We start from the raw sequence: 14,583 nt of genomic DNA, 5'->3' as shown, positions 1-14,583 counted from the left end.
TTTTATAAAACGAGTGCAGAAAAGTCAACGGGACCCCTAATGGCGGATGAAGGGAGTATTCTTTCTGTTTCTCCTTTCTCTTATCTTTTAAAACAGCTACCAACATAGTGTTCGCCGGGCATGAACTGTGAAACAAAATATCGTGATTTCACTGTGCACGGAAGCAAACAATGAAACGGTGACACTAAAAATTATAGCACAACGTATACCCGTTAGAATTCATTGAGTTGTGTTCAAATAAAAGAAAATCTATCATATGCTGATAAACCTCATAATATATATTATAAATCGCAACTTGGTAGTAGTATGAGCACAAAGGACTAGATTTTTGGGTAATTTTCGTGTGCATAAACGAATCATATTCCTTTTAGGACGTCCCACCTAAAGTGGGATGCTTACTTTTTTTTGCAAAATATAACACAAATATTCTCCTACTTTATTTTATCTTCTACTTTATTCTTTTTTATCTTCTATACTTTATTCTCTTTCTCCTACTTTATTTTCTCTCCATAACTCCTTAAACATCATTTTCTTAAATATTGTTTCCAAAAGAAACGCATCACTTACGACGGGACAAGTGAGTACAAATTTTTTAATTTTTTCTTTGTTTCTCAACCAACCTTGATTCCTCTAGCAAGTCGTTGGAGGCAATATGTCCAATACTCCTCGATACGGACTTTCTTCTCCTTATATTTAGTTGTTCACATAGCTTCCGTAATTGTGAAATGATGAGCTCTTTGGGAAGTGTACCTTGATACTAATATTAATCATTTGAGGCAAGCAACATTGACGTCCCTAATATTATGCTTTTGCGTGTTTGCTTGACCTTTGAAGTGGTGATTCCAGAGAGTCATTTCTTCACAATTTCGAAATCTTTATAGTTGGCTCAACAACTTAGTCATTTTTGGATCTGCCTTTGTATGTGCTACTTTGACTTATTATAATGTACTCCCTCCGTCCCACCGAAGATGACACACTTTTCTTTTTCGTCCGTTCCAATTATTTAGGAAATATTTAAAATAACGTTTTTCATACTTTATTCATCTCTGTTACTTTTAAACACCCAATAACGTTTTTCTCTCTTACTTTTTGCATCTATCCAACTTTTAAATATCAACAACATTTCATCTCTCTTACTTTATTCATCTCTCCTACTTTTAAATACCCAACAACTTTCTCTCTCCCTTTTAAAACACTTTAAAATTAGCATACATAAAATCTCGTGTCGTCGCAAGAAGGAGTTATCTTCCTTGGGACGGAGGGAGTATGAGTTTTTCATAACTCAAGACCTCACGTCTTGGGTTGTGGTAATTATTATCCAAAGGTGTTGGTGATGTTATTGTATAGATGTGTACCAACTTTTTTCTTCCCACTCTTTGCATCGCCTCGCCTCGCCTCACGTCAACGTCTATCTTCTTTTGTATCGTCTCGTGTCACCATGGCCCTCGCGCCTCAGCATCCCTCACTGTCATCATCAATCCTGTTCCTCAGCAGCCCTCTCATTCCCTCAATTTACCTCTTTCTCCCCTCCTCTTTACATCAAAACCTTCTTCCTCACATCCTCCAAAATGCGGATGAGACGATCAAATGGGAGAGTGAATGTGATGTTGATTTGGTGGTGGTGGTGGTGTGTGTGTTTGGCATATTGGGTAGGGCTGGCAATTTTCGACACGACACGATAATCTGACACGAATCCGCATGAAATTATTGGGTTGGGGTCAAGTCTTATTGGATCTGTGCCCTTATCGGGTTGATCCATTAAGAACCCGATAATTTCGGGTTGGGTTTGGGTCGGATGCGGGTCAGATACGGGTAACCCATTAAGAAATAATATTATTATTTTTATTATTATTTAAAAATATATATATTACTTTAATTTTTTAATTTCTTATAAATTAGTTTTAAATAGTATAAAACGAATTTTAATTGTGTAAATTAGGTTAAAAATTAAGGTTTAATAGTGTAATATTAGGTTTTAATCGTGTAATATCAGGTTCGGGTTGTTATCGTGTCGTGTCAACCCATATTATATCGTGTCGATAACGGGTTCGTATCGGGTGCGAGTCGTGTTCGGATTTGAAGGTAGCAGGTCGGGTTCGTGTTCGGATTTACAGTTTCCTTAACAGGTCGGGTTCAGGTTAGGCCTTATTGGGTTGGGTCATTATCAGGTTGACCTGATAACGACCCAATTCGCACGATTTGCCAGCCCTAATATTGGGTACGTGTGTGTTTAGTGTCGACAGTGGTCAAAGGGGAAGCAACGATAATGGTCAATGGATGTGGTGTTGGTCAATATAAGTAATGAGGTGATGGGTTGGGTGTGTTGGGTGGGGTTGCATAATGACTTAATCAAAATTTAAATTAAATAATTTAATTATTTTCCGATTTTTATATTAATAAAAATTTAATACATGGAGTAATATTTTATGTAAAGACAAAAATATGATTTTAGGTTTGGAGAATAATCTAGGCTATAAATAGCTAACTAAAACTAATACTAGGAGTACTCTTTAATTTTAGCTAATATTAAATATTTAAATTTACTTTTATTATTTTTAATAAATAGTAGATTTCATACTCAACATTTTATAAAATTAATATTTAATATAATATTGAGATTTATATTTCGTAAACTATTTTTTCATTCATTTTGTTTACAATTCCTTAAATCACTGACAAGTGAAAACGAAACATTTATTGATGGACTAGAAATACATCTTTCGTCCCATAAAAGTAGAAACGTTGAGATTACACGAGTTTTAATGCAAAATCAGTAAAATAGGAGAATAATGGAAGAAAAATGATAGAAGTGTTATGTGGAGAATGGAGTCCAACTCATAAAGAAGAAAACTTGCCAAAATGGAAAGTGTATAATTCGTTGGATAGACCAAAATGAAAAAAAGGAATACTATTACGGAGGGAGTTGGAGCATTTGCATTGGAGGAAAGGAGGGGGAGCCGCGATGCGAACGGAGGCGCATCGCGTCCCACTCTGTTGCGGGGTGTCGGCGACGGGCAGGGTGACGAGCTTCATGCATGGGGAGGGGCATCGTGAGAGCATCCGCAGCGGTGGCGGTTGGCGCCACCGCCGTCCGTGCCAGCGGCAAGGTGAAGGACCGCCACCGCTGCAACCGCGCCGCTGGCACGGCGCTGCTCGATGTATCGAGCACGTCCGTGCCAGCGGACGCACACGTGGCGGTCTCCCATTCGCCAACGGCATAGCCGTTGGTTTCAAACATTTTTTTATTTTTTATTTTTAAAAAATCGGATTTTTATTAAAAAAATCGATAAAAAAAAAAAAAAAATTTCACTTCCCCAAAAAATTATATCCGTTTATAACCGTTTTTCCCCACTTTTTAATTTTTTTTTTATTTTTTTTACCCCAAAAATACACACTTTCATCTATAAATACCCCCAATTTCACTCCAAAAAATTCACACTTTCACTACACAATTCTCATCATCAATCTCTCATATCCATTTTCATCTTCCTCTCACACCCTACAACACCACTATGTCCGGTAACGACGACAACCCAAGCGGCTCTCACGGTTGGAACCCCGAATGGTTCGGTTCGCAACCGTTTCATAGTCCGGAAACGGAATATTCGGCCCCTCCTCTCACCCAAGATTCGGGCGTTCCGAGTGGCTACCGGCCATACCCAACTATGACCCCCACGCAACTTCAAACGCACGAGTCCATGATATTGGGTCTCCAAAAACAATTGGGGTTGGTGCCGCCGGATGCGTAGTCTTCCTCGGGTTATATTAGCCAATAATTATGTAATTTTTAATTTTTAGGAGTTTAATTATGTAATTTTTAATTTTTAGTATTTTAATTATGTAATTTTTAATTTTTAGGATTTTAATTATGTCTTTTTATTTTATTTGTAATTTGTTATTTTTATTGTGGTTTTTTTAATGAATTTTAGTATTATGAAAATGTTTTTGTGTAATTGAATTTTATATTAATTGTGCTCGTCCTTGCGGAAGAGCACAGTTGTGGGTGTTGTGCTCTTGCCAGAGAGCAGGCATGAATAGTACCGCCCGGGCCCACAACCGTGCCGCTGGCAAGAGCACGGTTGTGGATGCTCTGACGGGCACCGGGAGAGGCGCGATTGCTCGCATCGCTCGTTGCGGAGGAGAAAGCCGCAACGGACGAGAGTGGGTGGGGGTTTTCAGTTTTTTTATGAAATCTAAAATGATATAAATACACCCTTATTTTATGAAAATTTTTACCTCCAACAAGAACTAGATTCAAAGTAGCCCGACGGACTGAGAAATCGACACCCATATACTGTCTCCCCTCATCCAATAACCGGGATGCACAACCTCATAGTGTGCGTACTCACTAAGAAGATCGAACAACATGATTCATAGAACAATCTTTTTACTATATGTAATTTGAAATTGTTAAATTTTTAGGACTTTTATTTTTCTAATTTTTAGAAATTGTTAATTTTAAATTTATAGGAATTGTAATTTCATTTTATTTTCTACAAAGTAATTTCGTGTTATATAATGTCGTGCATTTCAACTTTAAATTAAATCAATGAATAATATAAAATTTATGTAAGAGGCACGAAGAGATGATGTTTATTGTGGATGTTGTGATCTAGTGCATACAAATTGTGACATGATAGGGAGTGCTTCCAATATGAATTATTAGATGCATGTTTTTTAGTTTAATCTTTTGCCTTAATTAATAGCTTAGCTACATGTTTGTTTTAAATTAAATCTAGCACGATTAACAAAGAAGCCCATAATAATTTAAAGCATCCCCCACCCCCCGAAAAGAAGAGCTGACCAAAAAAAGGCAGGATAGCAGTCAGCAGAGTATCCAGTTTGCATAGTTGGACTTGGACCTTTGTTTGGACAAAAGAGTCAAGACCCCATTCACCTAAAATACAAACGACAAAATCAAAATAATCATTTTAAATTACATTTCTTTTATTTGGTAGTAGCCCAGTCCAGGTTGACCCCAACTGTCCTTATTTGTCATTTCCCTAATTGTCATGTCTAATTTCGTCTTTGTACAGCCACAAAAATTCAACACCTGGCTCTTTTATCCTTGCGTGGGCCCCATCCCTCCAAATTTTTGAAAACGATGACAACAGTTTGCAACTAAAATAATTTCAAATGCATCTCCCTCTCTTTCTCTCACCTCACTTGCTCCAATCACCTACTTCTCACTTAATCTACTCTCCCTATATCAATTTACCACTTACCACCATCTCTTCAACTATTTTATTTTTCTAATAAGTGCAATTGACTTGTGTAATTGTTAGGTGAATTTGACAACTTTTTGGTTTCATACATAAAAAACAATTTATTTATAAATTATATTTGTATAATTCACTCGTTCGTTTTAGTATGATAATTTTATCTTTATCTTAATTGCATATAAATTTAATATAACAAAAAGTCAGATGTAAGGAAGGTCGAATATGGATTAATTTTAATTGTAAAATCAAGTTTAATTAAAATGATAAAAAAAATTGTTCATGTTGAATAACTTACATGAACGCTATTATTATTCCATAAATTTTATTAAAATTAAATAATTTTTGGTTAAATTTACATGAACGGTAATTTATTTACAAACTTAATCATTTAATGATAGTAGTAGTAATTCATTAACGGAGAGACACAGGAGATTAGAACCCAGTTGCCCTCTCTCTCTTTCCAAACTGTAGTCTTCAGCTCTCTGACTCTCTCGCCTCTCGAAAAACGAAAGGAGAAACACCTACTACTACCAACACTGCTAAATTCCACCTTCTCCACCTTCTCTACCTTCCCCCATTTCCCTCTTTCGTTTTCATTAACCGCATTCCGTCAAATCAGCCACTCGATACGCAACGCACCGCCGAACCAATTCAATTTTTCTCCTTTAGGTAACCTCTGCTCTATCTGACAAATACTCCTCATTTATTCGGAAAATTTTCCCTTTCTGCTTCGGGGCTGGGGTTAGGATGAATCGTGGGATGTGATGGGGGCGGGGTTCTCGCAGGCGTTCCCCTGTTTCAATCCGGCCGCCGGACCTCCGAATCGGTCGGATCCGGATGCCATTTTCGGCGGCAACGACGAAACCCTCGGTCACTCCTTCTGCTACGTGCGCTCCTCCGCGCGGTTCATCTCCCCAACTAACTCCGATCGCTTCGTATCTCCCTCACACTCCCTCCGCTTCGACGATCCGCGCCCCTCCAAGCCGCCGGGTTACCCGGAGACCGGCTTCCGGGCCATCTCCGGCGCCTCCGTCAGCGCCAACACTGCTACTCCCATAACCGTCCTTCAACTCGACGACATCTGCACTGATGCCGCCGGTGAAGCCAGCTATCAGAATAATTTTGGCAGCAGCAAGGGTTCTGTAGCTGTAGCTGGAGCTGGAGCTGGAACTGGGCCCCCCAATGTTCTGCTGGATGGATTCGAGAGTACGTCGTCGTTTAGTGCCTTGCCCTTGCAGCGGGTGCCGCGCGGCGGGGAGCAGCAGCCCTCGGGCCAGCTGGAGAGGGCTTTCTTCATGTCTGGCCCGATCGAGCGCGGCGCCCTCTCTGGCCCGCTGGATGGCGCTGCTCTCTCTGGCGACAGCAATGGGGGTGTGCCGTTTTCGGCCCCACTTGGGGGCATGTATGTTAAGAAGAGGAAGAAGAAGAGCATTTCGGGGATTCGCAATGCATTGTACCGCAACTTCTCTGTGGTGCCTGTAAGGAATTTCATTAGTGGAGGAGGGCAGCGGAAGGATACTCCACCAGTAAGTGATAGCTGCAGAGAGACGCCACAGACTGGCTGTGAGGGCAATGTGCAGTGGGCATTGGGTAAGGCAGGTGAGGACCGGGTTCACGTGGTTGTATCGGAGGAGTTAGGTTGGCTGTTTGTTGGAATTTATGATGGATTTAACGGACCTGATGCTCCGGAATTCCTCATGAGCCATTTGTACAAAGCCATGTATAATGAATTAGAGGGTTTGTTTTGGGACACAGAGGATGCAGTTGCAGCTTCAGAAAATGCACATTTCACTGGGAGTTCTCACCCTTCTGATGTTAATATAGATGATCGACAAGACTCAGAAAGCAAAGAAGGCGAAGTAGAAACAAAACTAGTTAAGAAGGTGATGTTTGGAGGGGAGCAAATAGAAGTTAGGAGGAGGAAGTTATGGGAATGTTTGGTGGAGGATGATCCCGGAGATGGGCTTGATCTATCTGGTTCTGAAAGATTTGCCTTTTCAGTTGATGATGCATTGAGTGTGAACGGTGCAGGTTCAGCAGTGAGTAGGAGGTCTTTATTGTTGTCAAAACTGAAGCATGGGTTGTTGAATAGGCATAAGGAGAAGGAGGGAAACAAATTATTTCCCTGGAAGTTTTGGTCAGAAGGGAAACATAAAGCAATTGAGGAATTGAGGGAGAGCAATGTAGCTGGTGATGGGGAGGTTGTTGAGACTGGGATAAGTAGTAGAACTGGTAGGAAAAGAAAGGTAGGATTAGTTGATCATGAGCTAGTATTAAGTGCAATGTCTAGAGCACTTGAAGTTACAGAGCAGGGATACTTAGATATGACTGATAGGGTTCTTGATCGCTACCCAGAGCTTGCATTGATGGGTTCTTGCTTGTTGGTTGCATTGATGAGGGATGACGATGTGTATGTGATGAATGTTGGGGACAGTCGAGCCATTGTAGCTCAGTTCGAGTCAGAGGGGGTAACCCGTGATACAGAAATGCAAGGTTCCGGTGATTACGGGTTCAATGGCGAGGGAATAGTTGAAGAGTTATCTTCTGCCAGTCAGACGGAGAGTAAAGCTGTAAATGAAGCTCATGTTCATCAACCTATGGGTTTGACTGCATTACAATTATCAACTGACCACAGCACAAGCATAGAAGAGGTAACATTTCCTCCTTAGTACTTGAGATATTTTCCTGGTATAATATCTGCCACTTGGTTTGTTTCTGAAGCTTGCTTTGAGTCTTTGCCTCAAGATTCAATAAATAGCTGGAACTGTTAGGTTTCAAATATCACAGTGCTGCTTGGAGTAAAAACTTAAAATGGTTTACCTATGGTAATTGCAATAGATTCTTAAATTATTAGTTTTAATTGGGAAAATTATAGAATCCATACATCTAAAAGAAGGTCCTCTTGGAGATACTTTAATCTTGACTCTTGTTCACACTCTCATTGGTGAAATATGTTGCAATTTGTTAGGTTCTCTTGAGGGATCTCTTTCTCAATTTTATTTAAAGTTGTTGCCAACTCTTTTATAGGAGTCATACTCAATAATACACCCAATAGCTAAGGCAGTTGACACCTTTTTTTAACTTTGAATAGTAGTACTATTATATGAGAACGTCTTGAGTTCTGTTCGTACTCTTCAAATAAATTGGCATCAATAACGGAGTGTAGGACATTGTCGGTATATACTAATGAAGAGAGATCACAATAGACATAATCACATACACTCAAGGTGTCTAACGTTACTTCGAATATTTATTGTTAGGGTGAGATCAAGAATAGTGAAGTTCATGGATAGAGTTATGTCAACTGAAACTTTTGGATGCAGTTATGGTGTGATTAGTAAAGATGGATACAAAATTTGAGGTCATTTAGGTATAATATTTGATGCAACTGTAGATGTGTCTAGATGTTAGTGAGCACGAGGAAACTTACAAAAACCTAGGATGGTAAAAAAACTATTGCACATACAATTTATATTCTCACATCTAACAGAGTATCTAGGAGTCTAGGATGGCGACACATGTTGCATATTTATGCAGGATTCCTCAATCCTCATTCTATTGTACTTATATTATTTAAAACAAAAAAATATATTATTGTTACCTATTGAAAAAGTTGCCAGGATAATCACAATGATACTAAATTATTAAATCACATCACAAATTACAAGCCACTTTTTTAACATATTGCAACCAATTCAATTTTAATATATATTTGAAAATATTAAGTAATGATAAATAGGTCAAAATGACTAACTCTCACTGCACTTTGGACTTGAGAGATTTCAATCAAGCAACTGAGACTTAAGATCTTGAATTGAATTATCATAGGCTATGTAAAGGTGAAGACTTTTAAGCATTTGTTGAACTGGATAAAGAGGAGAGAGGCTTGTTTTTGCAGACCCAGCTAGATATATTTTCATTAACCCTCAGCTTGTGACCATATGAATTGCTACCATCATTATGATTTACCTCAAATATCTTAATATGACATAATATAAAAGAAGACGAATATAGATAAAGAGCCGGACTAGTTAGCTGCTGTAAGATTGATTGGAAGCTTGAATATGAGCTGATAACTGGTTTGAACTGTCAATGCTAAGTTATTTTCTATCAGAGTCCCAATATTTTTACAACACATAAAATGGATTGGCATGATTGCATAGTTCACGTGGACAACTATTACTGTCCAAGCCAAAACCCAAGTCATGCTAACTTGCATATTATACTCATGGAAAATACTCACAATGCATAATCTCATTTTCATCTTGCATACTCAACACCATTTGTCTGGGGGACACTGTGGCCGCCACTTCATTCAAGTGGCCTAACTTCCCAAAATTAGTACTTACATTGGCAGCCTGAATCCCATGTATGCTTATCATCCTGTAGACCCTTGGGTGGTGAGGTTCAAGAAATGTCTTTTATTATGGAGTTTTACCACTTCAAATGGTTCCAAACATTGAAATGCATAAAAAATGCCATTTCCAAATATGATTCTGGAACTGAAAATTGACAGGAAGGATGCCCTGGTATCCAATCCTTATTACACTATTTTTAACAAATATGACGATGCTTGTGGAATTTTAAGCAAAAAAGTGGGATTTACTTTTCTTTCTCCAACCTTCTTTGTTGTAAACTTATACGTGAAAGATAAATGATTATATTAATACAAATTGAAGGTGTAAAATCAGAGTTCTGGACTTCATCTTTGTTACGGGTTTCAAGTTTGGCAATTTCAAATATATATACTTCTCTTGTTACTGAAGTTGGTGATTTTCTCCAATTTCTTTAGACATTGGTAAACAACTAGTATTATATGACACAGCTAGTCTCACAATCACATTAACAGAAAATAGTGCTTGCTTGTCTTTAAAATCTACTCCCTCCGTTCCATACTAGTTGAGTCATTTGCCATTTTGGTACGTTTCATAGTATTGGAGTCGTTTACCTTTTTAGTAAAAGTCAACACATTTCTTCTTACTCTCTCTTACTTTATTCTCTCTTCATCTCTCCACCTTTTTAATTTCCTACTTTATTCCTACTTTTCTTAACTCACTTAACACATTTTTTCTTAAATCGCGTGCCGAAAAGAAACGCCTCTACTACCGCGGAACGGAGGGAGGAAAGCATATTATGTAAATATTAGGAATATCTTGAATAAAGTCGGATGATCAACAATATCAGAATGTATTGACTTATGATGTCACATAGCAAATTACCTACAAAAATTTGTGTGACAGTTTAGGAGTATGGAATAACCAGGTACATGCTCAAAATCTTCCAAAACTTTAGTGGCAATAAGATGGAAGTGGGAAAAGTAGGAAGGAAATTTGCACAGGAAATTCTGCTTCGGTAAAATTAGCATGCCAAGCCCCATGTTTTGGAAATGGAATTAGAAACTGAAAATCACATTGCTTACTGCATATAAATCCTGTTATATCAGTGTGTATTACAATGGGAACAATTCACTAAGTCAAACATTGTATGAGAGTCGTTGTAGCATGTTATACTTCATGAAACATGTCGAACAACCTAATAAGCATCCCGTGTGAATTGATTGTTTAAGGCCTGTGCATGTTGAATGGTCACTGAAAAGGAATGTTAACCTCAGAATGATTAAAGTCTGATTAAGTTAAACTAGACTTCTTACTTATTTTGTTTGGTTAGGATTGTAAGGGAAAACTGAGATGAGTATGTTTAAGAGTACACATTTATGTGCTAGCCATAAAGTATATTTGAACTAACCGTTATAATATGTAATTTATTGGTATAATTGAAGAGTTTGGTAAGAAGAAGTCTAGTCGGATAAGAGTTCTTCGTGGTGTGGGGGGAAGAATGCTGAAGCATCAGGAAGTGTGCAAATAAAATTTAATCAAGAAGTTCTCCATTGGGGCACACACATTTTTTATGAAATGCAACACATGATGAAATTCATATTATCTGAGAACACCCAAGCAACAATTTTTTGTGTGTGAACATTGTATAGACATTTGGATAAGTAATTTTATGGATGCTGCTGGGTCTATCTTTCTTGTTCATGGCATGCTCTTAGGTATCAAACTTTGTATGAGGAGGCATTTCCCCACTGACAGATGATAATTTACATAGTCCTTGTCATATGATCAGTTCTAAACACTTATAATTTATTTCTACTTCCTTGTCACAACAGTACTGGATAGGGGCATTACAGTTGATTGTAGTGCTACTTCTATCATTTATAATATGATCTATTTCGGGCAGTTATTAGAATCAAGAATGACGACCCAGATGTCAAGGGGTTGGGTGGGGTGGAAGAACTTTCAGTATTATATTAAATGCTTTCAGACCTCAATTTTTTTTTTGCTTTGTTACTGATTTGTTTCATATGATCAATATCAGGAAATTATTAGAATCAAGAATGAGCACCCAGATGACAGCAATTGTATAGTAAATGATAGAGTTAAAGGTCGTCTCAAAGTTACCCGTGCATTTGGGGCTGGATTCCTCAAACAGGTTTGCCTCTCCACCCTTCCCCAGGGGGTAATTATTTTACAATGAGAAGCGATGTAATCTTTTGTTTTTAAATTGCTCTGTCAAAGTTTACTTCCACTCAGCCTTCTGCCTGATGACATTGTGCGTTTTTGCACTTTGTGAGTGTTGTTCTAGAGCTTTTTGGTTAAGTCATGCTCTTGTTTACTTGACACGTGTGTATAAGCTAGCCACCTTCAATTTGCTTGACCCATACTCTATGGTATTTGTTTGCAACATACTTCGAACTCTGTTTTGAATAATGGATAGATAATTGATAAACAATCCTCTAACCAGGCCCTCCGGTAAATTAACGTCCTGAACTCAAGATTCACCATCCCTCTCAAACCTCATGGGACTTATTCATAAGACTTTCAAAAAGACTTAGGAAATAAAGATAATATCAAAAGGTAGACTTATAGAGATTTCTAACCTTTAAATATAGACTTCTAGACTTTTAACAATTAAAGATAGACTTCTAAACTTCTAGACTTTCTGCTCTTGATGTGCATCAGTGTTCACTATAGATTCAAGTTAATTAGCGAGTTTTAGTATGCTGATTGCCTTCTCAATGGTTGCTACCTCTTAGCTCTTACTTTGCAGTTCTTTAAATAGTTTTTTTTCTTAACCAAATGAACATTCTCTTACTGAGTTCTACTTAATATTTTTATTTGCATTTTCCATCCCACTAATGGCATGTAATACATATTAATGCAGCATAAGTGGAATGATGCCTTGCTAGAAATGTTTCGGAATGATTATATTGGTACAGCGCCCTACATCTCGTGTTCACCCTCTCTTCGTCACCACCATCTGTGCCCCAGAGATCAATTTTTGGTGCTTTCGTCTGATGGCTTGTATCAGTACTTTAGCAATCAAGAAGTGGTCTCCCATGTGCAGAATTTCATGGAGAGGTTCCCTGATGGAGACCCTGCCCAGCACTTAATAGAGGAACTTCTGTTTCGTGCTGCCAGAAAAGCTGGTACATTTTTACTTTAAAGAAGTATGATAGTATATTATAAAATCTACCAAATGTTGATTCGGTTTCAGTATCGAGCCACAGATTGTACTGGGCCAGGCTTTTCATATCATTTTCTTTGAACTATTTGCAGTTTCTTAGTGTCTGAATATTCTCATGCCTCACATCTTCACTCCTTAATGTGCTATCTCTCATAGGATTTAGCTGATCAAGTGTCTATATGACTAACTTTGGTGGAGAGAATATTTTCTGGGAGTTATTCTGTCCATCTACTCTTATATAAACTGAAAAACTAGTTAACAGGAATAACACATGTTCATCCTTTTCATATGATTAACTATTGGCTGAGAAATTTATTGTTACCTCTTAGCTGCTGACAAGATTAATTTCCTTTGATACATGTAAAATAGAACTGTATAACTGGAGATGTATGCTTGACTTATATTGCCTAGTTCAACTAAATTATGGAGCTCAATGAAAAAAATTAATCTTCTTGATCACTCTCATTTCATTCGGGTGCAATCTAGAGAATACAGGGGTTTGTGTACTTGTTGCTTGTGCCATGAATGTTAAAGAATATGCAGGCTGCATTCTTTCCCTTATCGAAGTGTATAAGGGAGCCTTTGCGTTATATTCTGTTGAAGTCCGGAAGAAATCTACTAGTTTCTTTTTCACTCGTTTTGAGTATAAAGTTTGCTCACCAGACTGGCTGTGTGTTCTGAACAATGCGGTTGTTTGCAGGAATGGACTTTCACGAGCTTCTGGACATTCCTCATGGTGATCGTCGGAAGTACCATGATGATGTCACTGTTATGGTGGTATCCCTTGAAGGAAGAATCTGGAAGTCCTCAGGGAAGTACCTTTGAGAAAACATCCGTAGCACCAAAACGACATGTAAGCTCCAACGGAAACTGGAATATGATCGGTTCGTTTGAGAGCTGTATGATCTTCCGTCTGATGCCATGCGAAACCAACGTGATGATGATGGAAGCTCTTAAAGAGGGAATGTTGCAATGGGATAGGAAATTTTTGTAGTTGCTGCCGTAAACTTGTTTTAGGCAGGTAAAAGAAGACCTATTTTATTTTGTTCTTTTCTTTCTTTTTCCTTTTTCTTTTAACTTTTTTTTGAGAGCCTTCTCATTCGTTTGTTCTTCATTGGGGTGGAGGGGGTTTAGTGGGTTTGAGCTTTGACATATCTGCCTTCTTTCCTTGAAGGCTGAATTTGTAATTCTGGGAAGTAATGTTCCCAAATGCCCATCATAAATTATTCAAATCCAAAAGCATGTGTAGATTATCTTCACAAACAAAATACTACCAGCTTAGAGAAATTGAACAATACTTTTCACCAGTTTGGAAGGAAAAAATTCTGCAAAGCCAAAGGAAGATCAATGATGGTTACACACTTGCACCATATAATTACTTAATACACATTCAGTTTTGTCTATTTTGTGAAATACATATTTAGACTATTATCTTTGTTCTTATAGGGCTGGATTCGCCTTAGGTTTCCAAAAGAAATTCAGCCTTCGATGCACGTGTACTTATATGTATGTGGTGTGGTGCAATATTCTACTTAGATTGATAATAGACCATCAAATAATGATCGAACCTTCGTGCATACGATATGCACGTGCCCGTGCTCAAAACCCTTGAGCAATGGCATTGTAGATGGAAGAGTGTCATTGACTTGTATACTTGTGCGTGCTCATGCAGGCTGATTCAGTCAACACTAGTCTCCAATAACAGCGTGCCAAGTGCCCGGTGACGTGTTTTAATTTATACTTCCCCTGTCCCAACTAAATTGGGGCAAAACTTGTGGACACGAGGATTAATAAATTGTGTCAAATAGATTAAATAAAAATAAAATAGAATACT

General features: G+C 38.0%; 1 protein-coding gene across 1 annotated transcript; it reads left to right on the top strand.

Annotated features, from left to right (window-relative positions):
• Positions 1-5,660: 5,660 nt before the first annotated feature.
• Positions 5,661-13,988, top strand: LOC121759594 (protein phosphatase 2C 29-like). The gene is made up of 4 exons (XM_042155244.1): positions 5,661-7,873; positions 11,601-11,714; positions 12,447-12,711; positions 13,450-13,988. The coding sequence occupies exons 1-4, from the start codon at positions 5,987-5,989 to the stop codon at positions 13,572-13,574; spliced, it is 2,391 nt and encodes a 796-aa protein (XP_042011178.1). The 5' UTR covers positions 5,661-5,986; the 3' UTR covers positions 13,575-13,988.
• Positions 13,989-14,583: the final 595 nt, after the last annotated feature.

The sequence above is a fragment of the Salvia splendens genome, chromosome 12 (genome assembly GCF_004379255.2).
Source record: "Salvia splendens isolate huo1 chromosome 12, SspV2, whole genome shotgun sequence".
NCBI lineage: Eukaryota > Viridiplantae > Streptophyta > Magnoliopsida > Lamiales > Lamiaceae > Salvia > Salvia splendens.
This window is presented reverse-complemented; position numbering and strand designations above follow the sequence as displayed.

What these genes read in the sequence shown, in the direction of transcription:
- LOC121759594 (XM_042155244.1), top strand. Translation starts at nt 5,987, where the DNA reads ATGGGGGCGGGGTTCTCGCAGGCGTTCCCCTGTTTCAATCCGGCCGCC. An exon ending in ACAGCACAAGCATAGAAGAG is followed by an intron (nt 7,874 to 11,600) that starts GTAACATTTCCT and finishes GATCAATATCAG; the next exon opens with GAAATTATTAGAATCAAGAA. An exon ending in TCGTGCTGCCAGAAAAGCTG is followed by an intron (nt 12,712 to 13,449) that starts GTACATTTTTAC and finishes GGTTGTTTGCAG; the next exon opens with GAATGGACTTTCACGAGCTT.